At 45.6% G+C, this 21,543-nt stretch overlaps 1 protein-coding gene across 5 annotated transcripts in view; it reads left to right on the top strand.

Moving 5' to 3' along the window:
• EPHA5 (EPH receptor A5) overlaps window positions 1–21,543 on the top strand; it is a 647,731-nt gene that overhangs the window by 482,416 nt on the left and 143,772 nt on the right. For all 5 annotated transcript variants that reach the window (XM_069235711.1, XM_069235720.1, XM_069235739.1 and 2 more), the window contains one exon: window positions 2,152–2,311. In XM_069235711.1, the coding sequence (XP_069091812.1) occupies window positions 2,152–2,311 (160 nt within the window). The remainder of the gene's footprint in view (window positions 1–2,151; window positions 2,312–21,543) is intronic.

The raw sequence follows: 21,543 nt of genomic DNA, 5'->3' as shown, positions 1-21,543 counted from the left end.
ACCCTCCTGAGTTGCCATTGTTCTCATTTGGATGGGGACATCTAATTTTTGAAGATTGTTGCATTATGCATTACAGTCATTGGGCCATTATTGCACAAACTGTTGGGTTATAGCTGTTTGCAGGCGTGTTGCACAGCACTTAATTCCAGTTATCTCTAATGTGATGGGGTAATAGGAGGACATAGTTATTAGTAGATATAGTGGTAGAATTTTCAGGAAGGATTGAATGGGAATTGTTTTTAAATTTCCCACAAAGTGTGTGGATTTTGATGGGCTCATCCTTACCATGTGTGTTACTATATGCTTCACCTCCAACTGGTCTGTATGTGTGTGCCAAGTTCTTAATTAAGTCTACCATACAATGTGCCCTGGATGTCTAGTCTGACACAGTATTGGAATTTACATATTTCTTTTTTAAACATTTATTTATGGTTCTTTGTGGATTGTATTGTATGAAGTGTCTTGTGTATACCCAGTGCTATATTGGCTGTGGTTGGTCGACTGCTTGTGGGATATGACTAACAGCAGAAGTTCTTTCGGATAACTTTTATGTTTTGTTGCTGAACTAAGCCATGGATTCAAGAAAAGCATGCAATCTCAATCTGATATCCATTGCAATATAGGATTCATGCATTTTAGCGAAGCAATAATTTACTGTTTTAAATCCTGTTGATGAGACTCTATGTCATTTCTCAGGCCACTCACTATTCACTGAAAAAAAACTAATGTTACAGGGTCATTATAGTTAGGTTGACGTTTTACCCACACAAACCCATAGTTGTTGTTATACTTATGTTAAGAAACTATAACTCTTGGCCTAAAGTTACTTAACAGCACGAGTTATAGTTTCTTCAGAAAAGTATAGCTATAAGTATAACTGCAACTGCTGAATTTCTAGGGTTTTGTGTAGGTAAAATGTCAACCTAACTATAATGTCCCTGAACCGTTGTTGTTTTCAGTGTATTTTTATGTTTTTTTAATGTAAAGGAAAATATAATTACCATACATTAATACAACCACCAGGCCCTGCGGCCAACCCTGCCATACATTCAACCCTACGCTACGTACGGCTTTCACCCCCGTGCGCAGAAAGGGCATAGTGTGTGAGTGGGTGAGGCTTTTTTCCATTGGGCTTTGAATCCATTGCAGATTTACACTGGGGGTCGCAGTGTCCCCCGCAGTGTATCTCTGGCTCGGCCAAAATTATAACAGGCAAATTTGTGACCATAAGAGGGTCCCTTAGAGACTCCTTCATGTGTCCTATAGGGTCAGGATACCTCTTTCCTGACCCCTCATGTGTGTTTTTATTTGTGTTTTCTCCTCAAGCCCCAGGCAAGAAACAAAATGTTGTCCACAACTTTCCTTTCAGATTGCTCCCAGTCAATCACAGCTTTGCTTTTCGCAGGGTATCTACGGATCCTCAAATAATCTACATCTCAAGATATCTATATTTTTTGTTTCCTACAATAACTCTGACACTACTGAACAGATTATCACCAAATTACAAAAAAGGCTCTTTCTAGACCAAAATCTGCCTTTCTGCAAAATTTGTTGTAGTTCTGTTCAGCTGATCGGACTGTAGTTGTGTCTAAGAACTGTAAAATTCCCCAGACAGAGATTGGGGAAAAAGGGTTTTGGGACCCCCCCCCCCCCCTTTTTCTCAGCCCCCGCTTGACGAAACACCCCAAAACTTTCCAGGCAGCAGTTGAAGTAACAGGTATACAAGTTTAGAAAATTGAAGATTCATCAGACTGCGCCAAAGTTATTAGCAAAACAAAAAATGCTTTGTCTGTGAGAAAAGTAGATCCTAACTTTAACTACCTACTGGCTATCACCAGTAAGTAATACATAAGTATACACACATATATCTCTTGCAAAACAGCTAACCAGCTAATACCAAAAGAAAATGGGTGGTTTAGATTTTACATTCCTCTACTGCTGTATACTTTACTCTCACAGTTTCTTACTAAACGTATCATGAGAATTGCATGTTAATAGCAATTTATATTCATTAGCAGAATAAAAAATTAGAAATTCTGTATTAAGAGCCTTAAATGCTTCTGTTGAAATAATGCAACTTTTCAACTTCACAGTTATGTACATCTCAATAACTTGTCTTTATTTTTCTTTTCTATCTCTCTGGGGCACAAGGACCACGAAACCAGCTACACGATTATCAAGTCCAGAGAGACCGAGATGACGGCCGATGGGCTGAAACCAGCTTCGGTGTATGTTTTCCAAATCCGGGCTCGCACAGCGGCAGGCTACGGCAGCTTCAGCCGGCGTTTTGAGTTCGAAACGAGCCCAGTGTGTAAGTGATTTTAATTACTGTCAGCTCATGTCCTTGTAACGGTTAGCAGCGGATCGATACCCTTTCAGGGCTCCCTGTCCGTCGGACTCCCGCGCTCTGCCTCCCAAGCCGGATCCCTCGAGCTAAGAAGCCTTGCACCTGTCACAAGGTTGACAGGTTAACACATCCGCCCCTCCTTGTCACTTCACTTCGTCCAGCAGCAGTGGAAACATCCGGGTGTTTTGGTTAGAGTGGAGACATTCGCGAGCGCTCACCATTTTGGAATTCTGCTTATGGCTTGCATGCTCCTATTGATTTGCTGTTACTTAAATTACTGGTTGTTTTACTGCAGCTGCATACAGTTCACGGCAGTCTCTTTGAGGCTTCTGTGCTTACATCAGTTCCCCAGAGACTAGGCGCCTTTGGCAGGCTAGCTGCCATACGACGTGGTTCTTACTTGTACACTATCAGAATTTATTTGACCTCTGTAGAGAATCGTCCGTTCTTTCTCATGCGGCAGTTAGTGGGGAACTTTTAAAGCGAAAAGTCCACCATAATTCACCTGTCATATAACACCACTGACAATACTGTGATCTGGGGGCCCGCATATCTTAAGATAAAGTTACACTTGGAGTATTTTTACTGTACCAGTGAGGATGTAGTTTGAGTCATGATGTTGTACCATATTACTGTGGTCAAACTATTGGCCTATAGATATATCAAGGCCATAATATTAAATCAACATTAATTTTAATTATATGTTGGGAGTTGGAATTATGGTGAGCTCGATGTTTTGACATAGAATCTGCGACATCTCAATAAACAACAGGAAAAATGAAGTGAGATGATGGGTGGCACACAAAACTGTGGGCTCAGTACTCCACCCTAAAATTTGCTTCAGCAGGTACTACGGTCACATAACATTCACCGAAAACTGAATGCACTTGTCATTTACTGATGTTAAGTACAAAGACTCGGAGTACTTTGTTTTCATTTCAGAGAGCAACAGCAACAATAGCATGCTCCAACTATTTAATGGTAGAATATCATGCACCTCTAATGATGTTTTTTAGTTTTCTTGTAAAGCAAACCTAGCCCAAGGGCAATAGGACACTCTAAATGAGCACCAGACTATGTTACCCATTTTTGGACACAGAGAGATTAAGTATGTTTGCCCACAATCACAGGGCGTTGAGCCACGGCCAGATTTCTAACCTGGTTCCACAGCTCCACAGCCAGCAGCTCTATCCACAAGGCCCGATCTTCTAAGCTTATATGTGGGTGAGGATTCTTGAAACAGCCCATGCAATGCAACATGAGATATTTGACATACGATTAATTTGCTTCGCACTTCCTTGAGGACAACTTTTGTTTCTTTGCTAAGCTCCTCAGAAAATGTTCATAGTATGTGTAGTGAGGTAGAAAGAACGGTGTATTGGGTTGCCACTTTTTTACCTTAATGTTAATGCTGTATAAAGGAAGGAGAACAATTTGTGTAAGTCACACAAAGTTCTAGGCCAGCATGCAGGACCAAATGATCCTGACACCATCTAACATCCTGTGTGGAGGACGTTTGAGAAACAAAAAGATGCTCGGGCTTTTAAGTCAGCTATGCAGTAGGCTCATCTACAAGAGCATTGCCCTCTTATAAATCTGTGGTGATGAATAGCACCTACAGTGTGTAGTACTTTGTAGCCACCACATTACCATGAGCCAGGCATGATGCTTAGTTTTTGCCACGTTTGGCTCGTACCCAGTGTGTGGGTTGCCTATGGACTAGTCCATCACCCTTTGGTTGGCATTGTACTAGTTATCTATTTCAATGTAATAACTTTTTTAGCCAACACACTCCTAGCTCCATCACCTTACTCAGAGTGTTATTGTGTTTCGAGCAGGGTATTGAGCCCAATAGACATAATTGCACCCTCGGCTGGAACACCATTCCATTCAGGTCACCTAGTGTGGAGACCACTTCTCCCCAGAAATCTTGTACCCCCTGACAGGACCACCCCATGTGCATTTATTTACCCACTGCTACCTTGCATATGGGACAAGTATCTGTATTGGACAGATCCATTTTGTGTAACCACTGCGGTGTCACATAGGTTCTATGTACACATTTATAATGGATCAGTTTCAACCTCGCATTACTGATGACCTGTCTACAGCTGCTAAGGATGTTCCCCAATTCACGCTCCCCCAGTTCCCCTCCTATTTTCTTTTGCCATTAGGTTTTAGAGTAGCCTCACAACCAACAGTATGTGGGACCAATAACCTGTATAGCCATTAAATTAACTTGCCGCTCCCATACATGTCAGGGAGCATCGTATTCAGTATTTACGTTGCTGACTCCTGTGGAAATCCTGGCCAAGCATCCTGCAGTGCTGCCGCCAGCCCAGCATATGCGTGAAAGCAGCTACTGGCTACATCCCTTCTGTCACAGAAGGCTAAATACCCAATCAATCTGTCAACCTCATATAAGTCTCCCAAATATTGAGGAATATCGCTCTGCCCCTATGCTTCAAGAAGGTCAGCACTGCAGGGCAAATCCCTGTGTTCCAAGGAACCAATTGTGACGGTTATATATACACAACCCTTCCTTCCTGGATGCTCGATTTCAAACTTCTAAAACCATCTGTAATTGCAATGGTAATACAGACCTTTTCTTGCGGGAGACCTCGGGAGTGCCAGTAGCTTCACTGGACTAGATATTCATCTCAGTATGTGAACCACCGGGTCCGCACCCCCTTCTTGAACCAGATAATTACATTCTGAGGCTAGGTTGCCTGGTAATACACCCTAACAGTGGGTGCAAACATTCTCCACCATCCCACGGAAGCTTCAGAACATCAAGACTTATCCTGGCCCTCCCAGATCCCCAGTAAGCAATCTGAGCAGGCCATCCAAACTGCAGAAGCATTTATCTGGTATGTGCATCGTCATATGTTGCAACACAAGCAGGGCCCTGGGTAGCATGATCTTTTACTTATGGTTATGCGCACCATCAGTGACATGGGAGCCTTAACCATCTGCACACCCTACCACAGTCAGGCACACACCCACTATGTAATTAGGGGTGGGCGGTAAACTCTGCTTGGAATTCAGCAAAAAATCCACCAAGCACCTTCTGGCAGAGTTTACGGACGCCCACTCCTAGCAGTAACATGACACCTTATTTTTCAGTGAACTGTCAGCTCTCCAATGCACACTAGACCAAAGAAAACTGATCAACATGCAACTGAGGTATCACTTCTGGGTCAGACGACCAGTTCTGAGCAGTGGGACGGTCTCTTCGGGAAAGGCAGGACCATGGTTTCTTCAGGAAAGTCTGGGTCATCCTTTTAGGGATGGGCCATTCTTTAGAGACACTCGGAAAATGCTTTGCATATTTAGGCATGGGGAGATTATAAAGTGATATGCCCAGGATTGCAGGATGGCGCCCCTCTTAGTTTGCACACACACATGAAAAGTGAGACCAGCGCACCAGCTATCAGCAGTCTGCAGGAATAGAGAGAAGAAAGACACAAATGTGACCCTCCCTTCACCAGGCAAGTACACAGCAGCCCAGCAGGTAAGGAACAGCATGCATGTATGTGTATGGCTGTAACCTCTTGGTGTTCCTGAGCATCTGCTGAGTCTTAGCAGAAGAGGGAGCCATTAAGCTACAGAGTGAAGTTTGATAGCTCCATCTACCATTATATGTGACCTCTGAGCTGGTGGGATAGTTCCGTACATTCAGCTCCTGCTACAGTCATTTATAAACTCGATAGGTCACGTGTCATGGACTTGTGTTCTCAGATATGGCACAACCTTTCATCCTTCTTGTTTCAGTAACATTAATATTAGTATTCTTGTATTGAACTATATCACTCAGTTAAACCATGACATGTATTGTAAACCTTGACATTTTATGTTTTGTTTCGGGTAATACGAGTTGCTCTAAATCTGACAGCTGTTCGTGTTCTTAAGTGGTTGGCCAAGGCTTAGTTGATAAACAAAGTGAAAGATGACTGGTAGTAAAACTTTCCAAGCTTTTTATGCTATCCAATGAAATGCAAGGATGATCCAACAGCATGATCCTATGCTGCAGTGCTTTCTTCCATCCTTGATAATTAAGCAGAACTCTGACACAGAGTAATCCTCAGTGTGCAATCAGAAGGGATTTATTTATTTCTCTTGTGCTGCTTGGTACTTGTTGCTGGGCTTCATACCACTTAATAGCCGTGGCTTTAATGCATTGCCCCATGAGTCAGGGCACGTGGAGGTGTGCTGGCTGCAGTTGGGATCCCAGTCAGGGCGCACCATCTCCTCCTCGATCTTGAATTCGCAGGTCGAATCATTTTGATCTAAGTTTGTGCGAGGAACCATATTATTACAGAGAATTTGGCATTTGCTTTTAGTAATATTGCTCTGTGGAAACATAACAGTGTTTGTCTCTATGCTTGTGTTTGATCAAATATTCATTATTTGATGTGTATTTATATAGTAGATGTACAATTTTATAAATGCACTCGCTGTTAGTGCTCACAGCGCAATTTAATTTTGAATCTACTTACTTTACCAGAGACATTAATCCGTATGAACCCATGAACGATGCAGCTTATATATTGCATGGAAGCTAAAGGGCAAAAATACAGCTAACATTAGCCCTTCTTCAGGGGTGAGCGGAACTCAACAAAATCTCACAGTTTTTATGCTACTCCACAGAATTACGGCAAGTAAAACTCTACAAGTTCTGCCCACCCCTAATTGTAACCAAAACATTATGTGGTGTTGGAGCTCAAATATATGCCCAAGGACTTAACTGGCGTCATCTGAACCTATATATTGGGAAGGTCTTCTTTGTGCACAAGGTCTACATTGATAGGGTTTAGAACTGATTTGTCAACATTCAGCCAGAAACCTGACCATGCGGCACATGGATTTCTAATGGTCATTGAAATATCTGCTTATAAAGAGATGATCCCGGCCCTGCCGCCCACCAGTATGCCATCGTCCCCATGTCGAGGGCTGTCACATGCACCAGCAGTTCCATTATCAGACCGAATATCCGTTGAGACGGGGGCACACTGTCTCATTCCTCTCTCCATTGCCCAACTATCCAATAATCTGCTGCCAACTTTCACTCTTGTCCTGCTGCTGGTGTCCAGGAGATCCACCCATCTCAGGAAGTACAATCTCACACCATAGTGCTGCAGTGTGTGTCTCATGAATGTCCAGTCTACTGTGTCAAACACCTTGAGGACATCCAAGCTAGAACGTGCTCTTTGTTCACCTTCCTCTGTGGCCTGCTGTACTATAAGTAATGCCTTCTGGATATTGGAGGAGGTTGTATGGCCTCTCACAAATCCAGCCTGATCTATGTGTACAATTGCTTCCACCTCTTTCACTAAGCGGCCATCCAGAATCTTTCCCAGGATCTTGGCATCAACGTTAATCATAAATAGCAGCCTATACGATTTACAATCTAAGGGATCCCTCCCCGGCTTAGGCAGTACCATTATACAAGCTCCCGGCAGCGAGGCTGGGAAGATCCCCATCTCCATCTCTTACTGGTACATGGCTAGCAAGAGCGTACCTAGAAGTTCCACATATGTTTGGTAAATTCTATTGGGAACCCATAATATCTGGTTGCCTTTCCCATGCCCATATTTTTGATCGCTCACTTAATAACCACCTCATCAATTAAGCGTTCAATATGGTGCGCATGTTCTCATCAACCCTGGGTAGATCCTCCTCCTCCATCAGATCTGCGATACCTGCCTCATCTGCCCGTCCGTCGGTTGAATAGAGCACAAAGTAGAACTCCACAAACTGTTATAGGATGTCACCCTAAACTGCGAGGACCTTCTCCGCATCTTTGAGGTGCACAACTATGTTACTGCCACCTCCTTACTTACAAGTTCTGCTAATAGGTGCCTATCTTTATCCCAGTGCTCACGCATCAATCAGTGTAAGTCCTATAGTCATGTTTTCCAGGTGTTTCCCTTTCCTCATCCAGTTCCTCCTGTAGGGAGTGCTCTCTTGGTTCTCACGTGTCAGCTGTATGCTGAGCCTGGCTATCTATTTCTGACATATGTTTTTTCAATCCAGCTATCGTGCTTTCCAAGTACTTCCCAACCCCAATGATCCTGCTCATACATTTGACCCATATGGTCACCTTGAATGCTTACCAACTTGTTCCAGCCGTACTCCCTGATTGCCTCTCAAATGTATTTTCTAAACACTTGATCATATAGTGCTTGGGTTTGAAGGCGACACTGTGGTAGCGATGCAACAAATGCACATCTCAGCAGTTCCATCAGCAGCGGTGCATGATCAGATAATGTGTGGACCAAATATTGGACCGCCCCAGAGTCCTCCACCTGCTCTGGGTGGGTAAATGCAAAATTTATCCTAGAAAACGTGGCATGTGGCGGCAAGTAGAAAGTGTACCCACATGTCTGACCATATTGGGTTCTCCAGCACTCCACTAGGTTCAAAGCCCCCCTGCCATCTATCAGAGACCTAGAGGACCTTAATCAGGATAGGAAGAGCTTTTATTTCCATTGTACTCAATTGACCCAGTCTGTTGGGCAACTCTCAACGTTTTCAGTTTGGTCTTATATCACAACATTTTGGCCACAATCATCCGCAGCTGTGCTCCTGGAGCTGACTTACTGCCCAGTGTCCTGTGGGCTCTGTCAACTTGTACTCCTTCCGATCCCTCCAAGTGCAGCAAGATGGAGGGCAACCAGTTCTCCAAAAATTGTTCCATTGGGCAGGGTTCTGTCCCTTTCAGTAAACCCAACATGTGGACATTATTGCATCTTGACCTGTATTCCAGTCTGCCTATTAATCTTCCTGCCACTGTATTCACCGCTCCTGGCCCACCAACTGGTGGGAGTGTGCTCCCAGTCTCCCCATGGTATCATCTGCTCTGGTGCCCAACTCCTTCACTCTGTCCCTCATTTTGTCCATGTCTTGACACAGCAATGCCACATTAATTGCCACCCCATCAATCTTTTTCATAATTGCCCTGTTGCCTCACAGGATTAGTTGTTTCAGTTACAGTGTTGAGGGCGGATTTGTGTCCCTAGTTGGGGGCCCTTCATTGGGCATCTCACTCTGTACCATCTTCGCAATCCCTTTCTTTATTGTGTGTCGTTATTTTGAGATGGCCCCCAAACCGCCCTTTGGCCTGGGGTGCATCCAGAGTAGTATTCATGCCCCTGTGGGCCACAGAACGTGCTATTAGTGTCCCCATTGATTGTGGCCCTAATTAGAGCCCTGCAAAAAAAGGGCTCAATAATAGGTTTGCCCCCAGGCTGGTAGGACAGGTCACCCCCTGCAGTGGCTCTCCCAGCACAGGGGCCAAAATCAAGTTGTGACCCTGGCCACATACCATTGGGCCATCTCAGGACTCTGCATTTCTACCAGCTGCCGCGTCGCTCCTAGAATGTGGCCCTCATGATCTGCTCACACACTGCCGAGGACCGGTTTCATGCCACTAATGTCTGATGGGCCCTGGTCCTCTTTTGAGCACAGCATGGCTCAGCCACTGCTCTCCTGTTGCACTGCCCATGTCCAAGGGTGTCCCAGCAGCCACGCCCCTTCAGCTCACCAATGCTCAGTCAGGGCTGGGCACTGACAGGGTGCAGGGAGAGAGCCGCCGGCGTCGATCCCCTCAGCTGTGATTTATCGTGCAATCCGCAGCCACCAATCACTGCCTGCAGCCCGGAGCTACTCAAAGTCCACCAAGCGAGTGTTGATGGGGGGTACCCACTTCCCCCTACTCCTGTGCACTGCATATGTGGCCAAGCAGGGACTGAGGGAGGGTCTGTGAGATTTATGTGGTAGGAGTGACAAGAGGGTGCGCCCGCTCAGGCAGGCACCTTGGTCCCTCCCCCAGAAAGTAGGATGTTTATGAGAGTCAACACACATTACAGAACAGGGGGCAACAACCTTCACCTGCTCACCACTTGTAGCAACCTAATAACACAAGTATCAGGTGCCCTCGATATCAGTTCATGACTGGGTTCAACACTGAAGTATTTTCTTTAAAGTCATCCAATTTAGAAGTGGTTTGACAAGGCGACTACTTTCAGTATGACATGCGGTACGAGAGAAAAATGCCAAAAAAAATTATTTTTTCAAAATGCCAGCAAGGCATTTCCCTTTCTCTGCTATTTTAATGTGCATGTATGCATACTTGCCAAGGCTATGATGCTTGACCACCTTGCCGAACACTACAGGGTGCTTTACATAGAGGGGCTGCTGGTGGATTGTAGATGAATATAAGTGACAAGATGTAAAGGGACCTTTGGAGACACATAGACATGTCAGACATTGACAGTCAGCTACAAGAAGCGGGAACAGTGCAGCAGCTCTATAGGGTCTGTATGAAGCAAAACCTGTCAAATGTGTGTGGAAAGTGGGTGGCATCGGAGTAGGCTAGGAGGCACCAGTCTCCTGCAGGTTAGTGAGGCAAAGCTCACACTAATGGCACTTTTCCAGGTAATGGGCAGCAGTAGGCAGGCTTATTTGACTTTCTTCAGATATATGCCATCTTTAAAGTAAAGAGAATCCTCTGCACTTTTATGATGATGTGACCTCATCCTAGTCTGAGCCCCAGGCTGATCACAATCAGTTACTTGGACGTGCTCTTAGGGGTTGGTAGAATCCTGGACCAAAAACATGGGACATTTAGTATTCTGCATTAGCTCAATGCAGGATATGGGACACAATTCATGAATGCAGGACAGATTTGAAAAAATCAAGACTGTTTACCACACTAGCCAGAGATAGAAAGGAGCCACAGGGACAGAATGATAGATCTAACTGAATGTTCACCGATGGTGATGGGTGTCTCTTTGGGCAGAGAAAGGAGCAGAAGGGTGATCATGACAGGTTCTGTCAGGCACAGGCTGATAGTGGAGAGTAGCCCAGGGGGAGAAAGAAGGAGCAAAAAGAGTAACATGATAGTGACCAACTATTGTAGAGCGGTCCATGAAGAGGAGTGAGGAACAGAAGACCAACAGAGGGAGCATGACAGCCCACATCAGTAACTCTGACATGGTGAAGAATGCCAGATTGGAGAAGAATTTTGTATATGGCTGGGTCCAAACCGAGGACAATCAATTAATCAGTAGGTTTGTAGAGCGCTACTTGTCACCCATGAGGGTATCCAGGCGCTGGTAGGGTCCAATTAAATAGCCAAATAGCCAGGTCTTCATGGACTTTCGATACTCTGGAAGTGATGAGGTGGTCTGTAGATGAGACGGTAGCTCGTTCCACGTCTTTACTGCTAGGTAGGAGAAGGAGTCATCTCTACACCTGCTATGTTGAATGTAGGGAGTGAGAGTTAGAGGAAGGGATGTGGAATGGAGATGTCTGGTGGGCTGATGGAAGCTCCGGCAGTGGTTCAAGTAGGTTGGTCTGCAGTTGTGTAGGGCCTTGTATGCGTGGGTCAGGAGCTTGAACTGGCATCTTTTCTGTACAGAGAGTCAGTGGAGATCCATGAGGTAGGGGGTGATGTGGGTTCATCTAGGGAGATCTAGGATGAGCCTGGCTACAGCCTTCAGCATGATCCATAGATGTCAAAGGAGGTGAGCTGTGATCCCTGCATAGAGAGCGTTGCCATAGTCCAGTCGATTGGAGTTGAAGGCCTGGGTGATGGTGCGACTGCAGCTTTGGGGTAGCTTTTGAATATCTTACAAAACATGCAGAGGATGAAAAAGCAGGAGGAGGAGACAGATTTGACCTGAGTCATCATGGTTAGCTTGTTGTCCAGAATGATATCTAGGTTCCTAGCATGGTCAGTGGTGGTAGGAGTAGATCCGAGTTCTGAGGGCCACCAGAATGTGTCCCCTGTGGAGCTTTTGTTTCCATAAAATCAGTATCTCTGTCTTGTCCATGTCAAGCTTCAGGCAGGTGTCCTCATTTAGTTGGTGACATCTGTCATGCAGTTGTGGAAGTTCATCTTAGTGTTGTCTTCAGGAACAGAGAGGGTGAGTTGTGTGTCATCAGAATAGGATATGATGTTGATTCTATGGGTTTTGGTGATGCTGGCCGGAGGTATCATTTAAGTGTTCAAGAGAATGCGGTTGAGTGAGGATCCTTGCGGTACACCACAGATAATTTCCTTGGGTTCGGAGGTGAAGGGGGGAAGGTGGACTTTTTGCATTCTTCGTGTGAGGAAATAGACGATCCATTTGAGGGCAGCTCCTTGGATGCCTACGTTGTGCAGCCTTGTGATGAGTGTGTGGTGGGAGATGATTTTGAAGGCTGCAGAGAGTTCTCGGAGGATCAGAACTGCAGTCTATCCTTGGTCGAGTAGGGCTTGGATGTTATTGGTAGTTGTGATGAGGGCTGCCTTGGTTCTGTGGTTGCTGCAGAATCTGGATTGGGAGGAGTTGAGTAGGAGGTTCCATTCCAGATGTGTGGAAAGTTGTCGGTTGTTGACTTTTTCTAATACTTTAGCCGGGATCAGGAGCAGGGAAATAGGTGGGTCGTTGTTGAGTTCGCTAAAATCTGCTGATGGTTTCTTTGGTAGGGCATTGACTTCTTGGTGTTTCCAATCCTTGTTGAAGGAGGCCATGGCAATTCAGGTGTTGAACAAGATGGTGAATATGTGGCAGATTCTGGCTTCGCATAGGTTGAAGATGTGGTCAGGGCATGGGTCAGTTGGAGCCCCTAAGTGGATCGAATTCATGATGGAGGCTGTGTCCTGTTGGGTGAGCTGGCTCGATTCAGTTAGTTGGATGTCTGTGGTGGTAGTGGGTTTGTTGTGTTGCTCGAAGAAGTCAGTGACCTTGGGCTGGGATTTGAGGTTTCTGTAGATGTTGGCATCTTGTTGTAGAAGACGTTTGCAAGGTTGTTGAAGAGATCCTATGAGGGGTGATGTTGTTTGTTGCAGCTGAGGGATTGGAAAATCCTTTGACAATTTTGAAGAGTTCTTTTCAGTTGTTGGAGCTTGATTTGATGCGTGAGGCTAAGGCATCAGGTGGCATGGTGTATACAATAACAATGGACTGGGATACAACCCGGAATAATTATAAATGGCTGAAATTAATCAAGCATTCCATCAATCATTTTTTTTATTTATTTTTTACACATCAGACTGGAGAAAAATGCACTATAAGGAACTACTTTAATGCTCATGACTAGCACCGTAAAGTAAAGATAATGACACAATACAGCCATTGCACAAAATGCCTTGGTTTTGATGGACATCTAACCCAAACAATGGCAAACCATAAAAACACATGAAAGCTAATTGCTGAAGGTAGCTGACCCAAAGTCAACTCCATCTCTACACTTCTTCCTTTTGTATTTTTTAAACAATTTAATGACAAGCAATTGTCTGCAGAGCTAAAGTTATCTTCAGCACAACTTTAAATAAGAAACACGCCCAACATTATCAAACCCTTCCTCCCAGGGAATTTCAGAAGTAAAAAGGAGGACAAAGGAGACAAGGCCATGTCCCTGCTTCTAGCAAATCTTCCAAGTAGATCAGTATGACTGGTGTGGTGATGTGTGTCTCTCAAAAAGTGGGAGGGAGGATGGAGGTGATTGTGATAGTGAACCTCTTGGGAAATAACTAGACAGCTGAAATAATAAAGGCTGTGGTTGGAAGGTGTGGCCCTAAGGAAGCAGGCAGGCACCTGGCAAGATTGTGGCTGGAGCATTGCTTTGTGTTTTATTTTAGTCCTCAGGCAGCATGTGATTGGCGGCTGAGCCACCAAAGAGATACATGAAGATCAGGGGTGCAAACAACACTGCTCTTCTACATGCACCAGTGCTGCGTTTATGGCATGAAGAAACATGTTATGACATACATGTGCAGGGGCAATAGCCAGGAAGCATTAAAAAATACAAGGTAGTAAGGAAACAAATACCATAACAAAATACCATTCTGTGTCTGCAGTTAGAACACTTGAGTCTCGCTAGCCAACCACTACAGTCGCTTTTAAAGTTCACAAAATGTTTAGCAACATTCAGGTGATTACTTACTTAGAGCTTTACAAAACTCAGATAACTAGGTTACAGGAAAATAAGCTAAGCCTTAAACGTTTTTTTACAAACTATACTGACATATTTGTAGCATTTTGCACTTTTTAGTTACAAAGGCAGTGGGCAAAAATGACTCCATATCTATTCAATATAAGAAACCATTCGTTCAAATGTTCTTCAATATGAAGGATCCACAACACAAAATGGGCTCTACTCATGAGCACACTGACATTCGGTGCCCTTTAAAGTGCACGTACGAAATCAGAAAAAGCATCCAGCCAAGTGATGCCACTCCAAAATACTAAAGAGCTGACTTACACTTTGGCGTATTGGATACTCCACCGCAAGCTTGACGGATATCCTGTCCACCGTCTTATAAGTGCAATAGGATATAATGCACTTGTAATACAGTGGACAGTATATCCTTCACATTCGTAATGGAGTATCCCATTCGCCAAACTCTAAACCAGGCCTTCGGTTGCCTCAGGAATAGGACTGTGTGAAATGTCAATTATGCCAGCAAAGTCTGAGAATTTCATGTTACGAAAATACATTTACAAAATTTCACATTATGCAACTTTGAGTCACATTTTTGCTCAGGGGAGACTGGTACAAGCAAAAAATGTCTTACTGGGAGACATTTTCTGCCCAAACCAGTTTGCTGCCTTTTATGTCCATCTCACTAACCACCTCTTTTTTTGGAGGCTCTAGTGAAGAAGACCAATGCTTTGGCTGGCTCCATGTGGGCTATTTTCATGAAACAATTGGTGTAAAATTAAAGAAGGCACCGCATATTACAAACAACTCTGAAAGTAAAATCTTGAAAATGAGTATAATTTAATTCACAAATCTAATTTTAAATATGATTTATAGCATGGTTACCGGCAGCCCCTGCCACCATTTGTGCCTTTGGAATGCTCTTTCCTAAGGGGCGAATTAATACACCGGGATGTACAGGAGGCAACTCTTAAATAATCATGAGCACTGCATGAGGTGCAGAGTGCAATTAATCTAACCAATTAAGAAATCGACATAACATTTTAAATGAATAAATCAGATGGCAGGTTTATTACTTGGCTTCCATTACATTGTACAATGTTGTAAAGAAAATGGATTACAATTAATGAACTCCGGATTTCCCCATTCATTGTAGGAACATATCTACACTTGTGCTGTATATTTTCAATTAGGACCGTATTTCTGAAGCTAATGAACGTATACCTGCATTTAAATCGACAAGGCCCCAATCTAACCTCTCTGAATGTTAAATTATGGGATATTCTCCTTAAAAATTAGATTCGATCAAATGGAAATTCCTCCTGCATGTGTACATTTATGTGTGAAAAACTGTGCTCCAAAATGACTTTTAAAGCACATCTGGGTGAGTGAGTGAGGGCACCCTAAAAAGCTTATAAACACTTGACTCACTTGTAAGACAGTAAATAGAGGTGAAGGCTGGTAGCAAATTAAATTGGAGGGGCTCAAAACACACACATATAACTACACACATAACATACACCCCAATATAAGTATAAAAAAAACACTTTACCTTACTCAATGTTCTGCAGCACGTCCCTATTCTTCAGCAGCACGTATTCTGAACGCGAAGCTAGAGCCAACTCCCTCATCCAATCAAGATGCTTTTTTCATGCTGTTGAGCAGCATGAAAAAAGCATCTTGATTAGCTGGAGCAGGCTGGATTCTTGCTCCAAAAGGCACTGTATGCCTGTGCCTGCTCTCCAACCCAGCAGTCCAAGGCAGCCGGGTTGGAGAGGTTTGAATTGCGCATGTCGGTTTGGCCGTAGCAAGGTAGCCAACCAAACCTACATGCGCACTTCAAGCTGAAGTAGCCACTCATCTCTGCTGCCAGCCATTGGCAGCAGTGATGCACTGGCCCTGCCATGCCCTCGCACTCTATTTGCTGGCAGAGAGCATAAAAATTAAAATAGTAATTGTCGCCCAACTGCACAGCAGTGTGGGGCGGCGATGCTCCTTCGTTCCCACGGAGGAACCACCGCTAGTAAATATCAATATGTTGCAAGTAGAGTCCCATTTGGAAAATGTTTGCAAATGTACTCCTCTCGAGGGCAGGAGTAATTGCATTTTCATGGTGGGAATGAGAAGGCAACATCCCCCGAATGAAGGTGTTAGAGATATGGTTTCTTAAAAAATAACTTATTAGTGCAATGCAGAAATAAGAAAAAAATATTTAAAGTAAAACCACACTTTGGTGTCACATTTCTGCATGTAGAAAGGTAAATATGTTGCATTTCAGTTTGAAGAAAAGGGTGAACATTTTGGTACACCTGGGATTCTGCAACTGTAGGGACTCCTACCATCACTCTTTTAGAGGTTTTAAAAAGTCATAAATGTCTTCTGTAGGAAGTTGGCTCTGTATGTGCTATTTCAAAGTAAGGAATAGTATGCACAGAGTCCAAGGGTTCCCCTTAGAGGTAAAATAGTGGTAAAAATAGATAATACTAATGCTCTATTTTGTGGTAGTGTGGTCGAGCAGTAGGCTTATCCAAGGAGTAGTGTTAAGCATTTGTTGTACATACACATAGACAATAAATGAGGTACACACACTCAGAGACAAATCCAGCCAATAGGTTTTGTTATAGAAAAATATCTTTTCTTAGTTTATTTTAAGAACCACAGGTTCAAATTCTACATGTAATATCTCATTCGAAAGGTATTGCAGGTAAGTACTTTAGGAACTTCAAATCATAAAAATTGCATGTATACTTTACAAGTTATTGACAAATAGCTGTTTTAAAAGTGGACACAGTGCAATTTTCACAGTTCCTGGGGAGGTAAGTTTTTTGTTAGTTTTACCAGGTAAGTAAGACACTTACAGGGTTCAGTTCTTGGTCCAAGGTAGCCCACCGTTGGGGGTTCAGAGCAACCCCAAAGTCACCACCCCAGCAGCTCAGGGCCGGTCAGGTGCAGAGTTCAAAGTGGCGCCCAAAACACATAGGCTAGAATGGAGAGAAGGGGGTGCCCCGGTTCCGGTCTGCTTGCAGGTAAGTACCCGCGTCTTCGGAGGGCAGACCAGGGGGGTTTTGTAGGGCACCGGGGGGGACACAAGTCCACGCAGAAATTTCACCCTCAGCGGCGCGGGGGCGGCCGGGTGCAGTGTAGAAACAAGCGTCGGGTTTTCAATGTTAGTCTATGAGAGATCTCGGGATCTCTTCAGCGCTGCAGGCAGGCAAGGGGGGGATTCCTCGGGGAAACCTCCACTTGGGCAAGGGAGAGGGACTCCTGGGGGTCACTTCTCCAGTGAAAGTCCGGTCCTTCAGGTCCTGGGGGCTGCGGGTGCAGGGTCTCTCCCAGGCGTCGGGACTTTAGGTTCAAAGAGTCGCGGTCAGGGGAAGCCTCGGGATTCCCTCTGCAGGCGGCGCTGTGGGGGCTCAGGGGGGACAGGTTTTGGTACTCACAGTATCAGAGTAGTCCTGGGGTCCCTCCTGAGGTGTTGGATCGCCACCAGCCGAGTCGGGGTCGCCGGGTGCAGTGTTGCAAGTCTCACGCTTCTTGCGGGGAGCTTGCAGGGTTCTTTAAAGCTGCTGGAAACAAAGTTGCAGCTTTTCTTGGAGCAGGTCCGCTGTCCTCGGGAGTTTCTTGTCTTTTCGAAGCAGGGGCAGTCCTCAGAGGATGTCGAGGTCGCTGGTCCCTTTGGAAGGCGTCGCTGGAGCAGGATCTTTGGAAGGCAGGAGACAGGCCGGTGAGTTTCTGGAGCCAAGGCAGTTGTCGTCTTCTGGTCTTCCGCTGCAGGGGTTTTCAGCTAGGCAGTCCTTCTTCTTGTAGTTGCAGGAATCTAATTTTCTAGGGTTCAGGGTAGCCCTTAAATACTAAATTTAAGGGCGTGTTTAGGTCTGGGGGGTTAGTAGCCAATGGCTACTAGCCCTGAGGGTGGGTACACCCTCTTTGTGCCTCCTCCCAAGGGGAGGGGATCACAATCCTAACCCTATTGGGGGAATCCTCCATCTGCAAGATGGAGGATTTCTAAAAGTTGGAGTCACTTCAGCTCAGGACACCCTAGGGGCTGTCCTGACTGGCCAGTGACTCCTCCTTGTTGCTTTCTTTGTTCCCTCCAGCCTTGCCGCCAAAAGTGGGGGCCGTGGCCGGAGGGGGCGGGCAACTCCACTAAGCTGGAGTGCCCTGCTGGGCTGTGACAAAGGGGTGAGCCTTTGAGGCTCACCGCCAGGTGTCACAGCTCCTGCCTGGGGGAGGTGTTAGCATCTCCACCCAGTGCAGGCTTTGTTACTGGCCTCAGAGTGACAAAGGCACTCTCCCCATGGGGCCAGCAACATGTCTCTAGTGTGGCAGGCTGCTGGAACCAGTCAGCCTACACAGATAGTTGGTTAAGTTTCAGGGGGCACCTCTAAGGTGCCCTCTGTGGTGTATTTTACAATAAAATGTACACTGGCATCAGTGTGCATTTATTGTGCTGAGAAGTTTGATACCAAACTTCCCAGTTTTCAGTGTAGCCATTATGGTGCTGTGGAGTTCGTGTAAAACAGACTCCCAGACCATATACTCTTATGGCTACCCTGCACTTACAATGTCTAAGGTTTTGTGTAGACACTGTAGGGGCACAGTGCTCATGCACTGGTACCCTCACCTATGGTATAGTGCACCCTGCCTTAGGGCTGTAAGGCCTGCTAGAGGGGTGTCTTACCTATACTGCATAGGCAGTGAGAGGCTGGCATGGCACCCTGAGGGGAGTGCCATGTCGACTTACTCATTTTGTTCTCACTAGCACACACAGGCTTGTAAGCAGTGTGTCTGTGCTGAGTGAGGGGTCTCTAGGGTGGCATAAGACATGCTGCAGCCCTTAGAGACCTTTCTTGGCATCAGGGCCCTTGGTACTAGAAGTACCAGTTACAAGGGACTTATCTGAATGCCAGGGTGTGCCAATTGTGGATACAATGGTACATTTTAGGTGAAGGAACACTGGTGCTGGGGCCTGGTTAGCAGGGTCCCAGCACACTTCTCAGTCAAGTCAGCATCAGTATCAGGCAAAAAGTGGGGGGTAACTGCAACAGGGAGCCATTTCTTTACACAAGCCCCCCCCAGCCTACAGGCCAGGAGACTCAGCCCAAGCTGGGAGAGTCTTCCTAGTCTGTCAGGCGAGGAAGAGTAGGAGAAATAGGCTGGTTAGTTGCAGGGCCTACTCTGCCTTACATCCTTCTGTTCAGGTCATTCCCTTTGGGGAACTGACCCACTTCCACAGTGATAGGACCTAGTCTGAATTGCCTCTTGTCTGCCTCTTCAATGTCTCCACCCATTCTTTCTATTTTGGTCTTAGAGGTGTCCACCTCTGCTAACCTTATCTTGGCCAGGGTCACCCCTAGCTTACCCAGAGAGGTTACCCAGAGCTGGAGTAACCCCACCATGACCAATAGGGTCAGGGGGCCTAACTTGCCATTTGGCATGGGGTCAGACCACCATGCTAAGGATAGTGCAGCCATAAAGGCTAACACCCAGCAGAGGCCACTGACAGCTGTCAGTGCCCAGAACCACACCTTTAGCTCTTCACCTAAAAGGGAAGGGGCTAAGTTACAGGCTTCTTTGGGTTCAGGTTGCCTGTCTGCTGTATTGGAGTGGGGGGTTACCACATCTTGTAGTAAACACCCTTCTTCCACTCTTTCTTCTGTTAGCTGAGGAGCCACCCACTCAGGTTTAACAGTTGCCTGACTAGCCAGGACTTCTTGTGGGTCAGGTTGGACTTTATCAGGGCCATTTTTGGAGTTCTCCCCTACTGGAGCAGAATCTCCTTGGCTTGCTGTAACCTTGGCTAAAGGTTGTCCACCCTTCCTACTCTGTTTTCTTTTCTTCTTCTTCTGGGGCCTGCTTGCATTTACTGCAGAGGCAGGACTTCCAGAATCCTTGGGAGAGGACTGGCACTGGACCAGGTTCTCTCTTGGGCTCTGACTAACCTCTGGGTAGTCATTTCCAAGGAGACAATCAAGGGGGAGGTCTGTACTGACTACTACCCTTCTCCAGCTAAGAGTGCCACCCACTTCTATGGGCACTAAAGCCACAGGCCTCTTAGTGACCCTGTCTAGGCTAACTCTTACCCTGGCAGTCTCACCTGGGATGTACTGGTTTGAGAGCACCAGCCTGTCATGCACAATAGTGTGACTGGCACAAGTGTCTCTCAGGGCAGTGGTTGGGATTCCATTCACCAGTAGGTGGTGGAAGTGTCTACTTCCCTCTGGAATCTCCAACTCACCTGTTGGGCCCTGTTTCCAGTTGAAGGCTAGGAAGACCTCCTCATCTGAGGAGTCATCTCCCATGGCTACACTGGTTACCCCTGGAATTTTGTTCTGGGGTTTGTTTTTGGGACAAGAAGTGTCCTTGGTGTGGTGCCCAGACTGTTTACAGTTGTGGCACCATGCCTTAGTGGCATCCCAGTTCTTACCCTGGTACCCACCTTTGTTTTGGGTTGTGTCTTGGGGCCCACCCACCTGTTCTGGTTTTTGGGGGCCTACAGAGGACTCTTTTTCTTTGTTTCTAGTGTCACCCACTTTCTCCTGGGGAGTTTTTGTAACCCCTTTCTTTTGGTCACCCCCAGTGGAAGTTTTGGTTACCCTAGTCTTGACCCAGTGGTCTGCCTTCTTTCCCAATTCTTGGGGAGAAATTGGACCTAGGTCTACCAGATACTGATGCAACTTTTCATTGAAGCAGTTACTTAAAATGTGTTCTTTCATAAACAAATTATAAAGCCCAACATAGTCACACACTTCATTTCCAGTTAACCAACCATCCAGTGTTTTTACTGAGTAGTCTACAAAATCAACCCAGGTCTGGCTCGAGGATTTTTGAGCCCCCCTGAATCTAATTCTATACTCCTCAGTGGAGAATCCAAAGCCCTCAATCAGGGTACCCTTCATGAGGTCATAAGATTCTGCATCTTTTCCAGAGAGTGTGAGGAGTCTATCCCTACACTTTCCAGTGAACATTTCCCAAAGGAGAGCACCCCAGTGAGATCTGTTCACTTTTCTGGTTACACAAGCCCTCTCAAAAGCTGTGAACCATTTGGTGATGTCATCACCATCTTCATATTTTGTTACAATCCCTTTGGGGATTTTTAGGATGTCAGGAGAATCTCTGACCCTATTTAAGTTGCTGCCACCATCAATGGGACCTAGGCCCATCTCTTTTCTTTCCCTTTCTATGGCTAGGAGCTGCTTTTCCAAAGCCAATCTTTTGACCATCCTGGCTAACAGGGGGTCATCTTCACTGAGAGCATCCTC

Source organism: Pleurodeles waltl, chromosome 1_2, assembly GCF_031143425.1.
Source record: "Pleurodeles waltl isolate 20211129_DDA chromosome 1_2, aPleWal1.hap1.20221129, whole genome shotgun sequence".
Lineage (NCBI taxonomy): Eukaryota > Metazoa > Chordata > Amphibia > Caudata > Salamandridae > Pleurodeles > Pleurodeles waltl.
Note: the sequence above shows the minus strand (reverse complement) of the source record. Positions and strands in the feature narration are given on the sequence as shown.